Source organism: Lathyrus oleraceus, chromosome 4 (genome assembly GCF_024323335.1).
Source record: "Lathyrus oleraceus cultivar Zhongwan6 chromosome 4, CAAS_Psat_ZW6_1.0, whole genome shotgun sequence".
NCBI lineage: Eukaryota > Viridiplantae > Streptophyta > Magnoliopsida > Fabales > Fabaceae > Lathyrus > Lathyrus oleraceus.
In genome coordinates, this window is record NC_066582.1 from 87,370,216 (window position 1) to 87,396,025 (window position 25,810).

General features: G+C 40.3%; 2 protein-coding genes across 2 annotated transcripts; both read left to right on the forward strand.

Annotated features, from left to right (window-relative positions):
- The first annotated feature begins 3,835 nt into the window (after positions 1–3,835).
- On the forward strand, positions 3,836–4,564 carry LOC127136142 (uncharacterized). The gene has a single exon (XM_051062736.1). The coding sequence runs from the start codon at positions 3,836–3,838 to the stop codon at positions 4,562–4,564; it is 729 nt and encodes a 242-aa protein (XP_050918693.1).
- A 19,584-nt stretch (positions 4,565–24,148) lies between these two features.
- LOC127136143 (uncharacterized) lies at positions 24,149–24,784 on the forward strand. Its single transcript, XM_051062737.1, has one exon. The coding sequence runs from the start codon at positions 24,149–24,151 to the stop codon at positions 24,782–24,784; it is 636 nt and encodes a 211-aa protein (XP_050918694.1).
- The last annotated feature ends 1,026 nt before the right edge of the window (positions 24,785–25,810 follow it).

Here is a 25,810-nt window from a genome sequence, read left to right on the forward strand (position 1 = left end):
TGTCAAACACATGCATCAAAAGGGTATCAAAATTCAAAGGTTGAAAGTATAAAGTAGTGGAAATAGGGCAAACCTGATCGGAGAGATCGAATGAAATTGAATTGCCCGGTTGGGTTTGCAAAGCAATCTGAGGGTTTATATGAGAGGGAATTGGTTCTTTGCAGATAAGTTCCCTTCAGTCTCTAGAGATTGCTCTGAACTGTGTTAGCTCTTCTTTCACTATCTTTTTCCCAGGGTTTTTTGGGAGATGGAAGTCTAGAATTTATAACCTGATTTTTTTGACTTTGTGGGCTCAAAAGAGAGAGATCCAAGTCCAAGATTTTTCTGTTTATATTTTATTTATTTATTTATTTATTTATTTATTATTATTTATTTATTTTTTCGTTCTTTTTTCGTTCTTTTTTTTTTTGAAACGCGTGGGCTTCGCCTAGCGAGCATGACAGTTCAAGAAATTCCTCTGAGCGTAGGTGATTCTGGTGGCTTTTCTTGGGACTCGCTAGGCGACCCAGTCTGCTCGCCTAGCGAGCATGACAACTCATGAACAAACTTTTGCTCCTTCAAGATTAACGTTTTGACTGATGAATAGACCTCATTTGAACATGTTGGAAGTATCTCAAGCCATTCCCTTGTGTTGACTGATCACCCAGATAGGACCCACAAAGTGTCTTGGATGATATTCAAGCTTCTTGGATCTAATTCCGATTGACATGATGAAATGCAATATGAAATGTTAAATGACCTAAAAATGAATGCATGAATGAGGGGGGCAAATTTTGAGGTATTACAGCTGCCCCTATTCAATCAACTGGAGACCCGAAAAGAAGATAGCAGCGGCTTTCGCACTTTCGAGGTATCAAGGGATTGAATACAATAAAAGCCCGAAAATTTGCACTGAAGTGAAGTGAAGTAACAATGCCTGTCAGAATCGGCAAAGAGGTGGTCTTGAAAGAAGAATCCGTCTGGTACGGTGAGAGTCAATCTGAATACCGAAAAAGAATGTTAACCTGGATACCCAAAATAAATGGTAACACAGAAATAACCATGGCCTGAATGCCGCTCATCAGTCTGAATACTGGAAATGACTTCGATCTGAACATCGGAAGATATGAGATTATTAATATCGGTCTGAACACCGAGAGGCTGGCCTGAATGCCACAAGTTGCGTCGACCTGAATGTCGGAAACTTCTTCGATCTGAACATCGGAAAACTAGCCTGAATGCCACTTCGATCTGAATATCGGAAAATTGGCCTGAATGCCACTTCGATCTGAATATCGGAAAATTGGCCTGAATGCCACAAGTTGCATCGACCTGAACGTCGGAAACTTCTTCGATCTGAACATCGGAAAACTGGCTTTCACGCCACTTCGGTCTGAATACCGGAAACTGGCCTGAATGCCACTTCGGTCTGAATACCGGAAACTGACCTGAATGCCACAAGTTTCATCGACCTGAATGTCAGAAACTTCTTCGATCTGAACATCGGAAAACTGGCCTGAATGCCACTTTGGTCTGAATACCGAAAAAACTTCATGCATATCAACCTCGACAAACAAGCCATGAAAAAGGTAATCAAATGGGCTCTTAACCACTGACATTGAACGTCAGGGTGAGCAGATCAAAAGGGTAATGAGGATAAGACCTCATAGCTCTTAGCCCTGGACAGGGTGAGCTCATGACAAAGAGTGGGGATTCAGAAAGGTGGAACCCTCTCCACTGACTGACCGGACAAAAGATCTGGGGCTTTTGTTCTGAAGCATCGACACGTAGTGCGAGCATAAAGAACGACACATTGAATAACGGGGGATTGACTACTAACCCCTTTTATCCGTCAATTGCCTCTTCATGGAGGTCTTTGGGCACAAAAGTAAACAAATAAAAGAAAACATTGCCTTCTATCGAGGTCTTCCAGCTAAGAAAGCGGTAAAATTCGGGAAAGATAAAGGGATCAAGAGATCTACCACATGGATAAAGATCCGAAGTAACAGCAATTAAAGAAGTAAGAAAACCAGAGATCTCTCGAGTTGGAACCATCAAAGAAAGCAAGTCAATACAGGTAATCGGAATAAATCTCCAAATGGTATCCCACAAATAAAATGGAATGCCAAGCAAGCTATCCTTTCAGGAGTCATGTGAGCCCTCACAAAAACTCAACAAACAGGTTAGAGTGACAAGATGGGGCGCAATCAAGAGTTGCCCCAAATCAAAATGTAACCACATGAATCATGCCATTAAAATTCACAAAAAGAGCTCACAAAAAGCAACCAAGTGTAGGAGGCCTAAACCTCTTGTCAAACACATGCATCAAAAGGGTATCAAAATTCAAAGGTTGAAAGTATAAAGTAGTGGAAATAGGGCAAACCTGATTGGAGAGATCGAATGAAATTGAATTGCCCGGTTGGGTTTGCAAAGCAATTTGAGGGTTTATATGAGAGGGAATTGGTTCTTTGCAGATGAGTTCCCTTCAGTCTCTGGAGGTTGCTCTGAACTCTGTTAGCTCTTCTCTCACTATCTTTTTCCCAGGGGTTTTTGGGAGATGGAAGTCTAGAATTTATAACCTGATTTTTGTGACTTTGTGGGCTCAAAAGAGAGAGGTCCAAGTCCAAGATTTTTCTGTTATATATTTTTTTTCTTTTTTTTTCGTTTCTTTTTTTTTCTTTTTTTTTTCTTTTTTTTTCGAAACACGTGGGCTTCGCCTAGCGAGCATGACAGTTCATGAACAAACTTTTGCTCCTTCAAGATTAATGTTTTGACTGATGAATAGACCCCATTTGAACATGTTGGAAGTATCTCAAGCCATTCCCTTGTGTTGACTGATCACCCAGATAGGATCCACAAAGTGTCTTGGATGATATTCAAGCTTCTTGGATCTAATTCCGATTGACATGATGAAATGCAATATGAAATGTTAAATGACCTAAAAATGAATGCATGAATGAGGGGGGCAAATTTTGAGGTATTACAGGGACTAGCTCTAAGAAAAATAGAGTGAAGTCTAATTTAGTTCAGTTGATGTATCGTGTGTTAATTTTGTTTACTTGTTTGTTATTTATTCTGTTATTATTACGATGTCATAATTATTGTATGGTGTTTTATTGGCTATGTATTATTGGGGTTCTCTGGTTGGTGATACTTTGTGAGATAGGCTTTCTACCCGAGTCTGATAAAAACCATAAGTTTAAGTTGGTGGTTGCATAGTGGACGCCCACAAGGAGTCTTCCTTGTTGGGAAGATACGAAGACCCCGCCTAGAGGAGATTCTCTTGAGATATTATTGCCCGACGAGTTTTCGTCACGACGATAGTATTCTCAAGTTGGATCAATGACTCTAGGGACCTTTTAACCTATTATATCCGGTGGTTATGTAGTATTTACCTAAAAAGTCCCAGACTTATTGGGTTAATACGAAAGCCCCAATCAGATGAGATCCCTTGGGCGTACTGCTACCTTACAGTAGTATTCCCAACCTCGATCTATGACTTTGAGAACCTTATTAGAACCTTGGACTCGTGAGTTGTGTAGTATGGACCCACTAGGAGTCTTCCTCTTTGGGACCATACGAAGGCCTCACCCAGACGAGACTCTGTTTGGGGATGTTATTGGCGGATGAGTTTTCGTCATGACAATAACCTTCCTAAATAGTGATTGATGACTTTGGGAACCTCTTAACTTTAGCATCCTCCCAAAAGGGTTTTGTTTAGTAACCAAGAGTACCCACTCTCACGGCCTGTATGTTGACCTACCTGTGGCATGTATAACATCATTCATAACATGACATTCATATTATTTTATTTCCAAGGAATCTGAGTATTATGAGTTGCAGGAATTCAAGAAGCATGGAATCAAGCAAAAGAAACATTTACTCTTTCAAGTTTAAAGACCCCGATCCAAGGAGCTTACGTGACTTGATCTCTCAGATGCTCCCGGTGTATAGAATCAACTTTGGGAAGAATTATGGAAATCTGCTCAGCATCCTCAACCAACGAGTGGACCATACAGCTTTAGTTACTCTGGCTCAATTCTATGACCTACCTTTAAGAAGTTTCACCTTCCAAGACTTCCAGCTAGCACCAACGTTGGAAGAATTCGAGCGTCTTGTTAGGATTCCTATGAAGAACAAGCCACTATTTGAAGGGATAAATGAATTTTTGCCCCTTGAGATCATTGCTAGCACACTTCACATGGACGAAAAGGAGGTAGAGGCTAACCTAGAGACCAAAGGGAATACCAAAGGATTTTATCTAAGTTTTCTCTTGGAAAGAGCTCATACCCTACTAAAAGCAGAAAGTTGGGACGCTTGTTACTCTGCTATTGCGTTGGCCATCTATGGCATCGTTCTGTTCCCAAATATGGACGGTTTCATAGACATGGCTGCTATTTGCATTTTCCTTACTGGAAACCCAATAACCACCTTGTTAGCTGATGTTTACTATTACATTAGCCATAGGTACACCAAGAAGAAAGGAATGATTGCTTGTTGTACTCCTTTACTATATCAGTGGTTTCTTGAGTATCTGCCGAAGACAGGAGTTTGGGTAGAACAGACAGATGTTAGTTGGCCTTAGAGATTGGGATCACTCTGATCCGAAGATCTTTCTTGGTATTCCAAAGAATACATAAATATGGACATCATATTTAGATGTGGAGATTTACCTAATCTACCACTTATTGGAACTCAAGGATGCGTAAATTCTAACCCAATTCTATCACTAAGACATCTTGGCTACCCAATGGAAGGCCCTCCAGAAGCAAGGTCTTTGGAAGCTTTCTTGTTGCTTGACTTTGGGGTTGAGAATCCTGGCTTGTTCCAACGAATCAGAGAGGCTTGGAAGAATGTCAATCGAAAAGGGAAAGCTGATTTGGGGAGAGCAAATGGGATTACAAAAGAACCATATTTTCATTAGGTAAAGGAAAGGGTGGAGATGATCAAAATGCCATTCATCATTCGGACACCTGTACCTCTTCCTGAACCTAAGCTCACCCATGTCCCTATTGAAGAAATGGAGGAACTCATGACCACCATGGCAAAGCTAGAAAAAGAGAATGAAGAGTTGAAAATAAAACTCCAACAAATCATCAATGAGAAAAACACCATGAAGTGGGAGCTTGAGAGAAAGGATGCACAACTTCAAGCACATGTGGAAAAGTTCAACAAAGAGGAGCATAAGAGGAAAAAGATCAAAGTGGTACTAGAACAAGCTGACCATTGTCTAGATACTCTTAAGGGTCAATTACAACGAGCCCAGAAAGAATGTCAAGGCAATGAGCATTGGTGGCATCTAGCCACGAAGGAAAACAAGACGATAAGAGATACACTTGGGGCTCAGATAAACGAACTCATCATTTCTGTTCGTCATGCAAAGGCTGAAGCAGATCAAGAACGCCGACTCAGGAATATAGCCACCGAAGCTTCTAGGGTTTCACCCATGATATGGGAGGAGAAGTGTCGAGAAGTAAGAGACGCAAAAGAATCTGCCAGCTATTGGAAGAACCAGCTAGAGTCATTACACCAAGACAACTCTATATGGTTGAAGGAGCAAGAGTATGTGATTGAAGATTATGAATCCTTTAAGAAGACCATAGACTTCTTGCAAGGAGATAGGGATAAGTTTCGTGCAAAGCTCGATGGACTAATGGGGTTCTGTAACTGGGCGGCTAAAGAATTACCATGGAAGTTAAGAGACGCAGTTGAAGAGTTGAAGGAAGATAGCACTCCTCCAGCCATAATCAGTTTCATTCTGCTCTGTAAAGGGTTGCTGAAGAGATTCAAGGAAGAACTAGAAGAGCTCCAAGCCAGAAAGCCTACAGTTTAATTTTCCTATGTCTTATATTTTGCTCATTTAAATGTATTTTTAAACTATGGCCTTTTTGGACCCCTATGTTATGTATTTGAATGAATGACGTTTAAAAATTACTCCATTATTGCTATTCTAAGTATTTCTTGTTTCTTCGAATTACTAACAACTAATGGAACTCGAATGATTCCCTGAAAATAAAATATGTATAACATCCACATCTTCATTATGCATCATGCTTCATAAAAATTCAAAAAAACTTACCCAACCTTTTTACCCTTTATCCAGTAACACTGACTAATCAACACCGGTACGAGACACGAAGCTACTACAAGATGATGTTAGAGCAAGTTAAGGCTAACCAAGTTACCATGAGGACAGACATCAATCCAAGAGAAAATGCATCAATTGTTGGAGACAATGCTCGCAATTGCCCAAAGAGAGAGGGTTGTGGATGAAGAAGCTAGGGCAAAAAGGAATGATAGCACACCAGGTTTAGACCCCTAGGACGAGAGTTTCGTCCCCACCAAGAAGAGATTGGTTCATATACCGGTAGGAGGCAAAGGAGATGGGGATCATGCAGAGCCTTCTGATGCGTATACTCATCATGGATCCGAAATTGGAGATGACTCGTACGATGCTTTCTATGTTCCTGATCAACCGAAGCCTAAGATACTTCCAGATCCTGCTGCAGATAGGCTTCGTACCTTGGAAAAGAAGATCAAAGCTATAGAGGGGAATGATATCTTCACCGCCTCTGCCATGAACATGGGTTTGGTATCAAATTTGGTCATCCTGGCTAAATTTAAAACTCCTGATTTCGAGAAATACAGAGGACAAACTTGCCTAAGAAGTCACCTGGTAATGTACTTCAGGAAAATGGCTGCTCATACCGAAAATGACAAACTGCTTATACACTATTTCCAAGACAGTCTAAGTGGAGCGTCCCTAAGATGGTACATGAGCTTAGAGCAGGGGCGGATTCAAAGCTGGGAGGATTTGGCTGACGCATTTATCCGTCAATACAAATATAACTTAGATATGGCACCCGACCGAATGCAGTTACAAGGGATGGCCATGAAAGAAAATGAGTCATTTAAAGAATACGCCCAGCGACGGAGAGAGTTGGCTGCTCAGGTAGAGCCACCATTGTCTGAAAAGGAAATGACCGGAATATTTGTGGATACCTTGAAGGACCCATTCTTTGATAGATTATTGAGTAGTGCATCATTCGACTTTGCACATCTAGTCACTATTGGAGATCGCATAGAGAAAGGGTTGAGGTATGGAAAGATTCCAGGAGTTGTGGCAGCCCCTAGCGCACCGAAAAAGTATTCTGGAGGCTTCTAGAAGAAAAGAGAAGGTGAAACAAATGCTATATCCAGAGGCTATAAGGAGAAGCAACGGGCTTCATATGGCCAAGTCGCCGTCGTGGTACCCATACCTTATCAACAGCCAATGCAGCAACAACAAGTGTATCAACCACAACATCAACAACATCATCATCAACAAAACACTGCACCACCAAGACAATTCAAGCCAAGGCCCCCAAGAAGGCAACTTGATCCTCTACCAGTACCTTATATCCAAATATTCCCATATCTGTAAAAGGAGGGCCTTCTGACATTAAGGGAGCTAAAACCGACTGTTTTTCCATATCCACCCGGATACGATGCTAACGCCCATTGTGAGTTTCACATGGGAGCACCTGGTCATACCTTGGAGAATTGATTCGCATTTCAAAATCGGGTACAAGACTTGATCGAAGCAAAGGTTGTCTCCTTCACTCCGAGACGCCCGAACGTGAACACCAATCCCATGCCAACACATAAGGATGCTTCCGTCAGTGCCATTGAGGAGAGTGATCAAGGTAAATTGATCCGTAAGGTTGAATAGAATCAAACCCCTATCGCCAGGATAGGAGCACAATTGCTGAAAAGTGGTCTAATCCTGGAGGAGCTAGTTGCTGAAGAGAACAATAAAAAGTTGAGGAGTTTTATACAACAAATGCTGGATCAAGGCGAGTTACGGATAAGTCGTCGTGTCAAGAGCAAGCTTCAGGAAGAGATAGCTGTGGTGGACATCCCTTATGATGAGGTTAATGTGGAAATACCTATAAGCCCATTGGTGATAGAGTTTCCAGCACCGTTCACGTATGAAGATGAGAAGGCGGTCCCGTGGATATATCGGCCCAGAGCTTTTAAGCAAGGGCAGAAAGACCAACCTTTGGTTATCAACGAACCAAACGTCACCTCGATTGTGGGGCCGACAGGAATGACATGTAGCGGCCGAGTGTTCACGCCAAGGACTGCTGATACTTCTGCATAGACTAAAGGGAAGGAAGTTGTTGTCCAGATCCCCGTTCCTAATCAAGAAATGCAAGACATGCACCTGTCTCCTAAAGCTGCAGTCACTCGTGAAGAGGACGAGGAATTTCTGAGGATAATCAAGAAGAGTGATTATAAAGTGGTGGACCAACTGAATCAAACACCTTCAAAAATCTCCATGTTGTCTTTATTGCTCAACTCAAAAGCATACAGGAACTCGTTGTTGAAAGTATTGAGCGTCGCACATATCACGAAAGACATAACGATAGAACAGTTTGACGATGTGATAGCTTGTGTGACCACTGGAAATTTTTTGGGTTTTAACGATGATGAACTGTCGGTCGAGGGAAAGAACCATAACAAGGCCCTACACATCTCCTTGAAATGCATAGAAAATATACTATCGAGGGTATTAATGGACACAGGTTCCTCGCTGAACGTCATGCCGAAGACTACTTTGATAAAGCCGCCAACGGAAGGGATAAGTATGAAGCCCAATACCCTAATCGTAAAGGCATTTGATGGATCAAGGCGAGCAGTGATAGGAGAGGTTGACTTACCAACTAAGATAGGTCCAACTATTTTCAATATCACGTTCCAGGTCATGGACATACATCCCGGTTATAGTTGCCTACTTGGGAGACCATGGATTCACTCCACATTCGCCATCACCTCCACTATACATCAAAAACTAAAATTTATTATGAATGACAAGATGATTGTGATCTGAGGGGAGGAGGATATCTTGGTTAGCCACTTGATATCTTTCCAGTATATCGAGGTGGATGGCGAGATAACTGAGACACCACTCCAATTCTTGGAAGTGGTAAATATGATGGCCATCCAACAGACATTGGAGACCCCGAAATCAGGACCATCCATGGCCTCGTGGCAAGGAGCTAAGGCTGTTATGGAAAGTGAAAATGCTCAAGACTGGGGCAAAGTGGTGGAAGTGAAAGAGAAACGAGACAAGTTTGGCCTGGGGTATGACTCGTCATCAAATAAAGTCGGTAACCAAAATGACAAAGAGCAAATTCCTTCTGTAGAGGAAACATTCACCAGCGCTGGCCACATTTTTGGCAAACAAGTGGCGATGATCAGTGATGAAGATCGCGAAGAGGGGGTGTCTAGTTGGATGCGACAAGCCGCACCTAATGAAGAGCTGACAAACTGGAAGGTTGTGGAAGTTCCCCTAATTTTTCAAAAGTAATTTTATTATTTTAGACAAAACCTCGTGCTCTGCCCAAGGCACAGTGGCATGTTGTACGACCTCCTTTATCTTATCCAAGAGTTTTTATATCATTAATGAAATGGCAATCTGCATCCAAATTTTTGTTCTTTTCCTTTCGTTTTTTTACAAAAAATGGCATCAATTTTTATGCACGCATTTTCTAAATAAACTGCATAAATCATAACATGCAGAAACACCACAGAGACCATTGATAACGACATTGCTAAGGTCCAATATGATTTTGATTGTACAATCTACCAAGCTGAAGACGAAGTGGGGGAAGATTGCGAACTCCTTGAAGAGTTGACCAGATTACTCAGACAAGAAGAGAAGGTCATTCAACCACACCAGGAGGACGTTGAAGTTATCAATCTGGGAACAGAAGAAGACAAGAGAGAAGTAAGGGTAGGTGTCGCGCTTCAAGATGCAGTAAAGACAAGATTAATAGAGCTCTTCCACGAATATGACGACGTGTTTGCATGGTCATACCAAGACATGCCCAGATTAGATATTGATATCGTGACCCACAAGCTTCCCCTTAAAGAAGAATGCTCTGCTGTCAAATAATTCAAAAGTAAGGTGCTCAGACTATCAAAGATATAAGGATCATAGCAGTGTGGAAACTCAATATGAACTCAAATTTTATTGCTGTTTTACTTCTATGCACAGCAATTACCTCATTAAGGAATTGCATCTTTATGAACAATCGCCCATTTAAGGGTCAAATCAATAAAAGAGAAATTTTCTCAATAAAAGTTGTGTCCAAATCATTTTTGTATTTTATCTGTTCGTTTGCAAAGCACTTTTATTTTGGATAAACATCACTCTTAAAATTTTGGAGAAAATAAAACACATGTTTGAACAAAGTGATAAAATTGCTTTTGAAACAGTAAAAGGAAAAAATCCTTTAGTCTCCAAGTTCGTTCTTGTTTTTCATAGAGGTGTAGGACTATTTGCAAACACCTATGTTCCTTTCAACCACTAATTCACGCCTCTCATAAATGTACTCACGGTATAACCAAACCGGGGCAAGGCTCCATTGCATTTCCAGCAGAAACGTTAATAAATCATGGTTGGAGTATCGCGTATTGAGAAGTCTAAACCCTTTAGTGGCTTGGAGCAACCCAAATATCTTCCCAAAATCACCTAGTGGGGCATCAAAGCTTGATCTTCATTGGTCACCCAATAACAAAAGTCCATACTATTGGCATCATTTCCCAAATAAAAAACGTCTTAACCGGGGCATATCCCAATTACCCATTTGCATAACCGCATACATCACATGCGCCATGTACATCAATTACATGCATAATCTTCCTACCAAATAGGAAAATTCACCAAGAAATAATCATAACAATCATTGGCATACTGTCATACCCTGAAATTCGCCCTACCCTTCACACTGACCTTATAGGTCACTAACCCCGCACATTCTGCATACCATCTTCATTCATTCCTTCCATTTGCATGAGCATGGTTTGACACAAGGCGACACGAGACTTGAATTCATGTGTTTCTTGGTGCACTGATGCATTTGTTCAATCATTTCATGCAACCATGGTTTAATATGATGTACAAGTCTTGTGATCATTTAGGTTCATTGGTTCACTGTATGTCGTTATCCAACTCACATTTTCATAATTGCATCATAGTCTCTTTCCCGATTGATCTTAGTTTCAAGTTTATTTTTGAAATTTAAATTGATGTTAATCGATTTTGGATATTCAATTTGATTTTGAGATTTAGATTAATTTTGAAAGTTATTTCATCTTTTATTTTAGAAATTTTGATCGAATTTGAATCATTCCTTACTAACGGGCTATAAGGAAGTTTGGGCCCATTCATCCTTTTTGTTCACAAAAATTCAGATTAGAACATTGGCCCATTAACCATTTTTCTTAATAATCAATTTTTTGTTTTAATGTGGGAAGCCCATGTCCATTAGCCCAATTTCAAATCCATTCATTTTAAAATCATTTTCCAATAAACATTTATTGATCCAATTTTACAATTTCTTAATCCGATTACCAAATTTCAATTTCCACATTATCCAATTTAATCCAAATATCCATCAAATCCGTTTTCATTTTTTATATCCATTTAACCATTTCATTTTTTTAACCAATATCCATTTTTGAATCCATTTTCAATATCAAAACCATTTCCAATATTCACATCCATTTTGTCTAACCAAATTAATCCATATTTCAATTTTAAAATCCATTTTCTCTTTTATCCATTTATGCTAACCACATCCAATTTTAATTATCCACATTCAATTATACAAAAGCTGAACTGCGGGAAGAAAAGGCAAGTGAAAAGCCTGCTACATGTAAGCCAACACAAGCTACACAAGAGCTGTTTCCAAGGAATTGCAACAAAGTGCACCAAGAAAATGCAACACCAACAGCGGCAAAACAACAAGCGTAGCCAAAGCAAGTGAAAATGACGTGCAAGCCAGCTGATACAACCTGCATAAAAGTGAGTCCAAAATGCAGCAAGCCAAGGCAAGTGAGCAAGCGCAAGCTTCCAAACACCCAGCCGAGCCAACAACAAGCTGCAAGTTTCCAAACTCAAGCAAACGAAAAACTGCAGCATAAATCAATTTCTGCATAAGAATCAAATTGAATTTCTGCATAAAAAAATGAAAATTGAATAACAGTTTTTTTCCAACAAACTTCTAACCTCTCCATCACTCTATAAATCAATCTTCACCCCTTCCAGATTCTTCCTCTCTTCCAATCCTTCAACCAAAACCTTCACCAAACTCCAATCTCCATAACCGTAATCTCCGCCTTCAACCAAAACCTTCAACCAAACCTCCATTTCCAATTCAAAACAACTCCACCAATCACACCATAACACGTTACTCAACCTTCACATCACAACAGTATAATTCAAAGAAGAGTGAAGCAAAATCCATAGGGAAGAAGCAGAAATGTAGCGTAAAAGATTCATACGGAAGAGGAAGGATAATCACCTGTGAACATCATTAACAACTTCGGAACACCGGTATCGGTTCAACCCGAACCGGTGACGAACGCCTCCTTGTGACTGAACGTAAACGGAAGGACCGACGTAAGTCCGACACGGAGAAATCACGCATTAAACGCCTCGATTGCTCGCGTATGCCTCTGGATCCAACACCGGTGTCTGCTTCACTTGGTCATCGTCGGCGCTTCACCGTCAATAAAAAACCTTGTCCATCTTCTTCAGCTCATCCTCGTCGGAATTCACATCGGAGGTATTTAGTTTTTCTAATCGGTTCGGCATAAATTCGCCACCGGATTGTGGAGTTGTTCTTAGAAATCATGAACCCTAAGCTAGTTGTTTGAGTTGACGTGAATCCACCGTGTGATTTCGCCCGTGAGAGTTTAGTTTCTTGGAAGGACGTCCTCGATTCGGACGGATTTTAAAGAGTTAAGGGAAACGGTTTCCGTGCGTAGGTTCGGTTTGGAATTTCGCTGTATTGACATGGTTTTGGTGGTGATAGGAGCTCCGCCGTCGCCGGCGATGAGCTCCAGTGTGGCGGAGTCGTTTAAACACACGCTGCTTCTATTTTTCTCGGAGACATTTTGTTCACAGGAAGACGAAGAAGGGATACACATCCCGTTGATGCAGCCTTGGGTTTAGTTGGGCCTTAGGCCCGAACCTTCAATATTTCCACACTCCTTTCGCTATTCATACCACCTCAGTGTGGGCTTAGCCTTTAGGCCCAGTCTGCTGCATTTCTGAATAATCCATGGCTTGGTTTTTACAATAGTTAATTAGGTTAACTAGTAATTAGGATAACTAGTAATTAGGATTAGTTAGTAGTTATTAGGGTAGTAGTATTATAGATTAATTTTAGGATTAATTGTGAAAATATTAAAAATTGATTTTAGAATTAGTTAATTAGAATATTAGAACAATTAGAAATAATTTTAAGGTTTAGAATATTTTAGAATTAAATAACAATTTTAGAATTTTAACTAGAATTAGAAATAACTTTAGAAGTAGAAATATTCTTAGAAATAATAGTAAATTAGTTTAGGATTTAATTGTTTTAAATAGAACTTACTTAAAAGATTAACCAAATGGTGAAATGACGATTGTACCCCTAGACTTAGAAATAGGATAATTTTGCATGCTTTCTAGTTTAGGACACAATTACACACACATGACTTTCTCTTGGGCTACCTGACAATGAGATCTTTTATTTCTTGCAATCCTTTGTACTTTACATGTACCCCCATCCCCTTTCCGATGTACACATTTACTTGCTTTCTTTTATTGTTTGATTAGGTTATCCTTAGGCATTAGGAACGTTCACCATTTCGCAACCAATAATCAAACCCTTGATCCAACGTAAAGTGGTCCTTTTCTTAAGTCAAAAAACAATAAACAAACCCTTGATCCAACGTCAAGCGGTCTTTTCTAAATCAAATTCAAAAATACAATAAATGGCGATTAGGATCGTACGTCACGAGCCTTAAGCGATAAAGAAGGGATGAGATTGGAGTTTTCCTACACTCATTCTGAGTGCTTCGAACATAAGACGTTTGGCTTGACCGTTTGAGGTGTTCACCTTTATCCATAGTCTTTAGTACAATTCGAAATCAATAACACTTTATCAAAAACATAAAAAACAACTCAACACATTCAAACCTTTTGTTTGAGCCTTATGGCGACACCATTCGAAAACCCTTCTTCAAGGTAATAAAATCAACAAAACAAACACAAACAATTTCAAAACCACGAACTACGAACGCTCTGATTTCTCACTTCAACAAGTGGGATACGTAGGCACGAGGATCCATTCCTTGGCGAGCACACTAATTTAAAATCTACCTCCATCTCCGCAAACCTTTGGCAAGCAAGCATTTCGATAAATAATACACACTTAAGCGCAAACATCCTAGATGGTTCCCATGGAGTACCATGGATGTGAGGGGTGTTAATACCTTCCCCTTGCATAACCGACTTCCGGACCTATTCGTGGTTGCGATGACCATACTTTGGGGTTTTCTCGATATTTTCCCATTCCTTTGGAATAAATAAAAACCGATGGCGACTCTGTATTTTTCACGTAGCGACAACTGGCGACTCTGCTGGGGAGACCTCCCTAAGCAAGTCAAGCCTAATCTAGGTTGCTTCCTCGCATGTGTGTATGCTTATCCTTTGGATATTGCTTGTTTTATTTATCGTCTTTTGCTTTAAACTTTATGATCTAACATGTGGGTTCCATGATTCTATGATACCAAGTGGATGGCAACTCCGATTGCAAGTAACCTTGTGGGAGAGACTCTCTACCCGAGTCTAGAATGTAAACTTGAGATAGGATACGTTGAGTAGTATGTGAAGGAGAATTGCGATCCAAAACACAGCGGAAATTCAAATTTTCTCCTTTAGAGATCCTTACGAATGGTCATGATCAGTGATAGAATATTTACCTCTTATGACGATTGAAACCTTTGATGCAGATCCACGGAGCGATCACGAACGTTGAATGATGACAACATCTCTACTCAGTCCACACGAACGGATTCCTTCAATCTCAGTGCTAGCTGGTATGAATAAAGGTTTTGAGTGAGAGAGAGAGAGAGAGAGAGAGAGAGAGAGAGAGAGAGAAAACAAAAATAATGCAACCACAATGAATGCTTCTACACAAGGGCTCTATTTATAGAACCACTTGTGTGGGCTTCAAGCTAAAAAACCCACTTAAGTGTATTTTGGCCCATATCTTATAATATGCCCAAAATCACTTAAGCTCATGGTACCTTACCATATTTCATATTCTACTTAAGTACACCGTACCTTTACGATGTTCTACAATTCACTTAAGGGCACCGTACCTTACGGTGTTCCTTAGTTACTCTATATCTCATCAATCCGTCCTTTGTGTGTGACCCTGTAGGTTTTCGCGGCATTGACAATTATATTAAATCATGTATTTAACATAATAAATAGTGAGCGGTATCTAGCAACACATCACTGCTACCCAAGACACGAAAATGTCATGTGATCTGACAATTCCTTCTGTGATAATACTTATGTGTATAATTACCCTTTTGCCCTTATGTCTATATTGAACACAAGGCATAGACCGTGTCATCCTTGTCCAGTTCAATATTGGGCCCATAGACATTTATCCTGTTATGCAGGATGGGCAAATTCCATCTAGGTCACTCATGTCCCTTAGCATGCTTCGTGGAGTACCCATCAACTGTCTTTATGGTTATCCAGTTACGGACAACGTTTGATCAGCAATAAAGCACTCGACTCTACATCTAGGGTCCATAGTGGTTTCAGGTCGAAGAGTGGTATACACCATTATCACCATGAGAATAACTTATGACACTTTGCATAACTTTCTATATAGTATCCTCATAGCGGGTCAATCCAGTATAAATATTACTCTTAATATTCATACATATGTTTAAGACTTGATAACTCCTTATCCATGATCCATGAGATATGATCATCAGTCTATATACATAATAGTCTTAATGCTTTAATGTCATCCCACTTCACAATAAAGCTCGACTACGGATACTTTAAGAATAGTGTCCTTATGTTTAATGTGATCCCATGATTAAGTCATACTTGATACATTAAACAGACTAGCTATTCTAGGGACTTTTTTAAACAAATGTAATAAAGAAAAAAAGCCTTGTATTATTAATAAATAATTCGATACAAGTACCAAAAGTAGTGGCCTCTAGGGCTTACACCAACAATCTCCCACTAGCACTAGAGCCAATCAGGCATACCCTTAATACCCATAGATCTAGTATGGCCATCATGCTTCTGCTGCGCAAGAGGCTTTGTCAGTGAGTCAGCAATATTGTCAAGTGTAGGTACTCTGCATATTTTCACATCTCCTTTATCTATTATCTCTCGAATGAGATGATAACGCCTAAGTATGTGTTTGGATCGTTGGTGAGATCTAGGCTCCTTGGCTTGTGCGATTGCACCATTGTTATCACAGTAGAGACCAATGGGATCCACAATGCTAGGAACTATGCCAAGTTCACTAATGAACTTTTTGATCCAAACAGCTTCCTTTGCTGCACTTGAGGCGGCAATATACTCGGCCTCGGTTGTAGAATCAGCAATTGTATCTTGCTTTGAGCTTTTCCAGCTCACAGCGCCACCGTTTAAGCAAAACACATAACTAGATTGCGATCTAAAGTCATCCTTATCTGTCTGGAAGCTAGCATCGGTGTATCCAATTACAGCCAACTCTTCCTGACCTCCATATATCAAGAATGAGTCCTTAGTCCTTCTTAAATACTTAAGGATATTCTTGACAGCTACCCAGTGAGCATCACCAAGATCAGATTGGTACCTACTCGTTGCACTTAAAGCATACGAGACATCTGGTCGAGTACATAACATGGCATACATGATAGATCCTATTGCAGATGCATATGGAATCTTATTCATGCGATCCCTTTCTTCCTTAGTTAAAGGGGATTGTGTTTTTGATAGACACAGGCCATGTTGCATAGGTATGAATCCTTTCTTGGAATCATGCATATTAAAGCGTCTCAACACTTTGTCTATGTATGTACTCTGACTTAGGCCAAGCAGTTTTTGTGATCTATCTCTATAGATTCTGATTCCTAATATATAGGCTGCTTCACGTAGGTCCTTCATAGAAAAGCATTTCGCCAACCAAGACTTTACTTGTTGTAGGGTAGGGATATCGTTTCCAATGAGTAATATGTCATCTACATATAATACCAGGAAAACGATCATGCTCCCACTAACCTTCTTGTAGACACAAGGCTCATCTTCGTTCTTAATGAATCCATATTGTTTTACTGTTTCATCAAAACAAAGATTCCAGCTTCTGGAAGCTTGCTTCAATCCATAGATTGATCTTTGTAACTTACATATCTTTTGGGCTTGCTCTGGTATGTCAAATCCTTCAGGTTGTGTCATGTACACATCCTCAAGAAGATTTCCATTAAGGAAAGCAGTGTTGACATCCATCTGCCATATTTCATAATCATGATATGCAGCGATAGCAAGTAAAATCCGAACAGATTTAAGCATTACAACTGGTGAAAAGGTTTCATCATAGTCAATCCCATGAATTTGTTTATATCCTTTTGCAACCAGTCTTGCCTTATAGGTATGTACCTTACCATCCATGTCAGTCTTCTTTTTGAAGACCCACTTGCATCCTATAGGGTTAACTCCTACAGGAGGCTCTACCAAGGTCCAAACTTGGTTTGTGTACATGGAATCCATTTCAGATTTCATGGCTTCTAGCCACTTCTCAGACTCGGGACCAGTTATGGCCTCTTGGTAGGTCACAGGCTCATCTTGATCCATGAGTAATACATCACCTTGATCAGTTATGAGATATCCATATCTCTCAGGTAGTTGACATATCCTGCTTGACCTACGCTGGTCTTGTTCTACTTGAGCAGGTTGCTCTTCCACAACTTCTTGTGTTTCCTGCTCTAATTCCTCCATAGGTGTATCTATGCTTTGTGATTCTTGAATTTCTTCAAGCTCTACTTTCCTCCCACTGGTTCCTTTGGAAATAAAATCCTTTTCTAGGAAAACTCCAGTTCAAGCGACAAACACTTTTCCCTCAGAAGGATTGTAGAAGTAATACCCTCTTGTTTCTTTAGGATACCCCACAAATAAGCATTTGTCAGATTTGGGCTCAAGCTTAGTTGAAATTTGTCGTTTCACATAAACCTCGCAACCCCAAATATTTATGTAAGACATATGTGGTTTCTTACCACTCCATATCTCATATGGTGTCTTCTCAACCTTTTTGGATGGAACACGGTTTAGTGTGTAAGCTGCTGTCAATAGTGCATGTCCCCAAAAAGAGTTTGGAAGATCGGTGTGACTCATCATGGATCGGACCATGTCTAACAGGGTTCGATTTCTTCTCTCAGATACACCATTCCATTGGGGTGTTCCAGGAGGAGTAAGTTGGGATAGGATCCCACACTCTTTCAGATGGTCATCAAACTCTAGGCTTAAATACTCACTACCTCGATCTGATCGAAGAGTTTTAATATTCTTACCTAGTTGGTTTTGTACTTCATTCTTGAATTCCTTGAACTTTTCAAAGGACTTTGATTTGTGTTTCATTAAATACACATAACCATATCTACTGAAATCATCAGTGAATGTGATGAAGTACTGAAAACCTCCTCTGGCTGGTATGTTCAGTGGTCCACATACATCAGTATGTATTAGGCCCAAAAGATCATTCGCTCTTTCACATTTTCCTGTGAATGGAGACTTTGTCATCTTTCCAATTAAACAAGATCTGCATGTCTCATATGATTCATAATCAAAAGAGTCCAAGAGTCCATCTTTATGGAGTTTGGAAATGCGTTTCTCATTTATGTGGCCTAATCGACAATGCCAAAGGTAAGTTGGATTTAACTCATTAGGTTTCATCCTTTTAGTATTAATGTTATATATAGGCATTTCGAGATCAAGGACATACAGTCCATTTCTCATTTGTGCAGTAGCATAGAATATATCATTCAAATAAATTGAGCAACAATTGTTCTTTATTATAAATGAAAAACCAAATTTGTCCAAACAAGAAATGGAAATAATATTCCTGCTAATTGCAGGTACATAATAACAGTTCTCTAACTGAATTATTAAACCACTAGGTAAAGTTAATACATAAGTTCCTACGGCTAAAGCAGCAACCTTTGCTCCATTGCCAACTCGTAGGTCAACTTCACCTTTTTCCGAATCTCTACTTCTTTTTAGCCCCTGCATATTTGTACAAATGTGAGAACCGCATCCAGTATCTAATACCCATGATGCAGAAGTAGATAAATTTATTTCAATAACAAAAATACCTGAAGTTGAAGTCTCTACTCCATTCTTCGTATCTTCCAGGTACTTTGGGCAGTTTCTCTTCCAATGTCCGGTATTACCGCAATGGAAGCAGGTGCCTGCCTTTGCTATGCCTCCACTAGGCTTCAAAGCAGCAACAATGGGTATGGGTTTGGCAACTTCCTTGCCTTTCCCTTTATCACCCTGCTTGGTGGGCCTTTTGTTCTGTCTCTTTCCATTTCCGATCATCAGAATGGACTTCCCTTTTGTCTTCAGATTCTACTCAGTTGTTCTTAACATGCCTAGCAGTTCAGGAAGAGATTTATCCATATCATTCATATTGAAATTTAGGACAAATTGACTGAATCTATCTGGCAACGATTGCAAGATCAAATCAGTCGCAAGTTCCTTTCCGAGGGGAAAACCCAACCTTTCAAGGTTTTCCACATACCCAATCATCTTGAGCACATGGAGACTTACAGGGGCTCCCTCATCTAACTTGCTTTGAAAAAGGGCTTTTGAAACTTCAAACCTCTCATGCCTTGCTTGCTCTTGATAGAACATCTTCAAGTGTTCGATCATATCGAACGCTGCCATGTTCTCATGTTGCTTTTGCAATTCTGAGTTCATGGTAGCTAGCATGAGACAAGCAGTTTCATTGGCATCATCGACATGCTTCTTATAAGCATCTCTTTCTGCCTTAGGTGCAGAACTAGGAGGTTCCTCTTCAGGAACAGGTTTCTCCAAGACATACGGCTTTTTATCATGTTTGAGGACAATCCTCAAGTTTCAGTGCCAATCCAGGAAATTTGTCCCAGACAATTTTTCCTTGTCAAGGATTGATCGCAAGATGTTGTTAGAGGTTTTTCTTGTCATGGTAATCTACATAAGAATTAATGAAAATATAAGTATCAATAACATATTTAATTAGGCCTTTAATTAAATATGCTCCCACTATTTTACTCAAAACAAATGACCCTCATCATTTGATTCGGAAAATCCCGTTGAAAGATTTTCTAGTGGGTCGAGATCCATATTTCACTTTGTTCTAAGTCCGCGTAGGCGGATTACATAAAACTAGGTTATTTAGGTAGGAACTCCTTCCAATTGTATCTCATACAACTCTCGAAAATTTCAGTTGGGTGAATAACTCCTTATTCCAATCCATCATATGGATCATTCCCAACTCTTGCTTCTAAACATATATAATCTTATTATAATTTATTTAGTTAAGTTTGACCCATTGTTTTAGCAATTGGATATTACAATTATCCCATCGCACCTTACTAATATAGAACATGCACCTCGCGTAGGCGAAACCTACATTATCCGATACTAGTCTTGATGAGTGCTAAAACTTGGAAAGCATAAACTTAATATTTAATTTGAGGGAATTGTAATTGTTATGATCTCACCGACTTATTTATCATATAAATCGTCTCTCACATGCATCAACATATATTCACATGCATCAACATACATACACATGCATCAACATACATAATGAAACAGTTATGGCCCCTAACGCAATTGTTCTCCCAAGCCAATGAGAGAACCTAAGCTAACCTAATAACGATATAAGCTTCTCCAAGCAAGATCTTCAAGGCTGTCCTCCTTTGATCTTCAAGGTTGTCCTCCTTTGATATTGAAATCTTCTCTTTCTTCATAACATTGTCTTCTTCTTTTTCTTCATAACATTACATTACAGAAGAAACTCGTTTTACATACGAGGGATTGAGATGAGAAAAGAAGTTACATTAAGAGATTAAAAGGAGAGGCACGACACGCAGGTCGTATTTAAAAACCCAAAACAAAATGAAGGAAGACTAAGGCCATAACTGATCACCATAAGGCAATAATGATAAACACATTATTATTATTATTATTAATTTTTAATTCCTTTAATTAATTAAAACCAAATTAAATTTCGGCGACCGATCATACTACGCAGAGTTAGCCGGGGGTTCCGCTGCCCAGGCAGCGCCCCTATCCAAAAAAAAAATTAATGAACAATTCATTTGAAATGGACATTGTTTTGCATCAACACAACTCTTGCACAGTCACAAAACAGAAACCCCGAGAATTCTGACTCTGTGAGTGTGACGACCGTCACAAGCATGTTACGACCGTCACAGGCCCATGACGAACGTCACGCGGCCAAAAACAGAAACGCCTAGAATTCTGGATCTGCGAATGTGACGACCGTCACAAAGCACGTGACGACCGTCACGTCGAGCTTGTTACGATCGTCACAAGTCCATGGCGATCGTCACGCGACCAAAAAACCAGCGCTTTGAAACAGCTAGCAGACGTGTTCCAACAAGCCCTCAATTCACAACTCCTTGACAGCACAACCCTTGCGCCGTCATTAACCTTAATGCCCCAATTTCAGACCCTCAAACACACCTCGATTGTTGATTCAGTATGATTGATCAACAGGTCATTGCTTCACCATACTAATGTCGGATTCCGAAGCAAATGACCATTGATCGCTCAAAGGAAAACAACCATTTAGTGTTTGAATGAACGAAACAGAAACAGTATATCACATATACCGTACTTTGCATTAGGATTACTTATATCATATATAAGTTGATCGGTCTCAATTGCGTAACCTATGGACGATCAATGTATCGCTGCTTCACCATACTAATGTCGATTCCGAAGCATAGTCAACATCAATCATCCAACTCGTACACTCATGATGCCAAATTTAATTACTCGTTTAATTAATTGATTCATTCTGTCTTTTAATCATATTAATACAGAAAATAAACAGTTATCCGAGTCATGGTTTCGTAAGTGGCTCTGATACCACTGAAGCAGAATTGCGATCCAAAACGCAGCGGAAATTAATATTTTCTCCTTTAGAGATCCTTACGAATGGTCATGATCACTGATAGAATATTTACCTCTTGTGACGATTGAAACCTTTGATGCAGATCCACGGAGCGATCACGAACGTTGAACGATGACAACGTCTCTACTCAGTCCACACGAACGGATTCCTTCAATCTCAATGCTAGCTGGTATGAGTAAAGGCTTTGAGTGAGAGAGAGAGAGAGAGAGAGAGAAAACGAAAATAATGCAACCGCAATGAATGCTTCTGCACAAGGGTTCTATTTATAGAACCACTTGTGTGGGCTTCAAGCTAAAAAGCCCACTTAAGTATATTTTGGCCCATATCTTATAATATGCCCAAAATCACTTAAGCTCATGGTACCTTACCATATTTCGTATTCTACTTAAGTACACCGTACCTTTACGATGTTCTACAATTCACTTAAGGGCACCGTACCTTACGGTGTTCCTTAGTTACTCTATCTCTCATCAATCCGTCCTTTGTGTGTGACCCTGTAGGTTTTCGCGACATTGGCAATTATATTAAATCATGTATTTAACATAATAAATAGTGAGCGGTATCTAGCAACACATCACTGCTACCCAAGACACGAAAATGTCATGTGATCTGACAATTCCTTCTGTGATAATACTTATGTGTATAATTACTCTTTTGCCCTAATGTCTATATTGAACACAAGGCATAGGCCGTGTCATCCTTGTCCAGTTCAATATTGGGCCCATAGACATTTATCCTGTTATGCAGGATGGGCAAATTCCATCTAGGTCACTCATGTCCCTCAGCATGCTTCGTGGAGTACCCATCAACTGTCTTTATGGTTATCCAGTTACGGACAATGTTTGATCAGCAATAAAGCACTCGACTCTACATCTAGGGTCCATAGTGGTTTCAGGTCGAAGAGTGGTATACACCATTATCACCATGAGAATAACTTATGACACTTTGCATAACTTTCTATATAGTATTCTCATAGCGGGTCAATCCGGTATAAATATTACTCTTAATATTCATACCTATGTTTAAGACTTGATAACTCCTTATCCATGATCCATGAGATGTGATCATCAGTCTATATAACTAATAGTCTTAATGCTTTAATGTCATCCCACTTGACAATAAAGCTCGACTACGGATACTTTAAGAATAGTGTCCTTATGTTTAATGTGATCTCATGATTAAGTCATACTTGATACATTAAACAAACTAGCTATTCTAGGGACTTTATTAAACAAACGTAATAAAGAAAAAAAAGCCTTTTATTATTAATAAATAATTCGATACAAGTACCAAAAGTATTGGCCTCTAGAGCTTACACCAACAGTATGGGCCACCGAGAAGCTTTTCTCGTAAGGTTTGATATGAGAACCTCGCTTAGAGTAGATTCTTTTGGAGACGTTGACAACCATCAAGCTTTTGGCGTAAGCGATCAATGTCTTCATTGGGATCCATGACTCTAAAGACCTTTGTAGAACATTAAATCTATGACCTATTAAGATCGATGGTCACGTAGTGCAGGTCCCCGAGAAGCTTTTCTCGTGTGGGTCGGCACGAAGATCTCACTCAAAGTAGATCTTCTTGATGGAGTTGACGACCGGCAAGTTTTTTCCGTAAGCGGCAAACAGTCAAGGAGGTCCGTGACTTTGAGACCCTTGTCTAGAACCCGATGTCGATGGTCACGTAGTGCGGGCCCCCGAGAAGCTTTTCTCGTGTGGGTCGGTACGAAGATCTCACCCAGAAGAGGCTCCTTTGAGGGAGTTGACGACCGACAAGCTTTTGCCATAAGCGGCAAACAGCCAAATGAATCAATGATTCTGGGGTCCCTATCTAACCCTAGACTACGACCGGTGAGATCCCCATTAGGGAAAGCAATCAGAGCTATCCTCCATTTGTATCTCGTACCCGTGATACCATGCCAACTTGTGTGTCTGGCTTGTGAGAACCATGCTTGTGTATCATTCATTCAGTCACTCATGCATTCATGCATCATAAAAAAAAACTCAAATACAATACTCATGCATAATTCTGCATGTCATCAAACAAAAGCCAGAAAACTTACCATTCTACCCTTCTATCCAGAATCATCCACAGTCAATCTGACTTACCGACATTCATACTACATGCGCAACAATCAAAGATTGCTCATGGATCAGTTGGAGCAGAATCAAGCTGCTATGAGGGAGGATATGACCACTGTGAAGGCTCAGATGGATCAACTTGTTGAAGCCCTACAAGCTCTGGCTAGGGGACAAGAGGAAATGCGTCAGGCTAATCTGAGAGCCTCTAATGCCAACCCTGCTGTTGTGACTATACCGGTGAACCCACCAGGAGGAGCTGGGACGCCTGCTGTAACTCAGCCACCTCCCAAAAGAGGTCCAGTATACCAGAATGCTAATCAGACGTTCAATATCCCCGCCAATGAGAGATTCCAGCCTGAGATTGACGAGCAGCAGGACGCTTTCTTCACTACAAAGGCTTACTCAGTTTATGAAGCTTTTGGTCTTTCTCCTACTGACATCGAAAGGAGATTTCAGATGATGGAGGAGAGATTCAAGGCGATGCAAGGTCCTGATACCTTTGGGTTGGATGCTGCCGACCTGTGTCTAGTGCCAGACGTGAAAATTCCTCCCAAGTTCAAAGTCCCGAGCTTTGAAAAGTATCAAGGGATCACTTGTCCAAAGACTCACATCCGAGCTTTCTGCAGAAATATGGTAGCTCATTCTAGTGACGAGAAACTCTTAATGCACCTTTTCTAAGATAGTCTTAGTGGAGCTTCTCTAGAATGGTATATGCAGCTTGAGCGCACGCATATACGAACCTGGAGGGAACTTGCTGAAGCCTTCTTGAAGCATTATCAGTATAACTCAAACATGGCTCCCAATCGGACTCAGCTCCAAAGCCTTTCTCAGAAGCCGGATGAATCGTTCAAAGAGTACGCTCAACGATGGAGAGACCTGGTTGCCAAGGTTCCAACCTCGAAGTTGACGTTTACCATTTTTCGCTCCCGGCCTCAGAGTTGGGCAGTTACATTTTTTCTAACTCCGGAGTTGGTGTACCTCTTTTAAGCCTCAGAGCTTAGGACCTAACTTTTTCCAACCTTAGGGTTGACGATCACCTTTTTTCGACCTCAGAGTTGAATACCTACCGTTTTACACTTCAGAGTGAATGTACCATGTTACCCCCAACCTCAGAGTTGTATGTCTCCTTATTCCCCGGTCTCAGAGCTGAATAGTTATCTTTCTTCAGCCTCAGAGTTGAACGACTGCCTTTTTCCAACCTTAGAGTTGACGACTACCTTTTATCCCCAACCTCAGAGCGGAATGACTACCTTTTTCCCAACTTTCGAGTTGTTGTGTCATTTTCTTATTCTCCAACCTCAGAGTTGATAACTGCAAACCCAACCTCCGAGTTGACGCCTACCTTTGCTCCTGACCTTAGAGTCGATGTTCAACTGCAAGCCCAACCTCCGAGTTGACGCCTACTACCTTTGTTCCCGGCCTTAGGGTCGTTGTCCTTCATTATACCCAACCTCAGAGTTGACGCTTACCCTCCCTCCAGTCTCAGAACCGATATTAATCACAGTTTGTCTCTAACCACAGAGTTGAGAATGTCCAGTTTTACCCCAATCGTAGTATTGAGATCAGAACGATTCAATCCCCAGCAATCAGTGTCGCTTTTGTTTTCGTCCCCAACCTCAGAGTTGTCGATTAACAATTTACCTTCCATTCGCCTACTGTCGTCCTCAGCAAGGTCATCTGCCATCCCGAATCTTAGGATTTGTA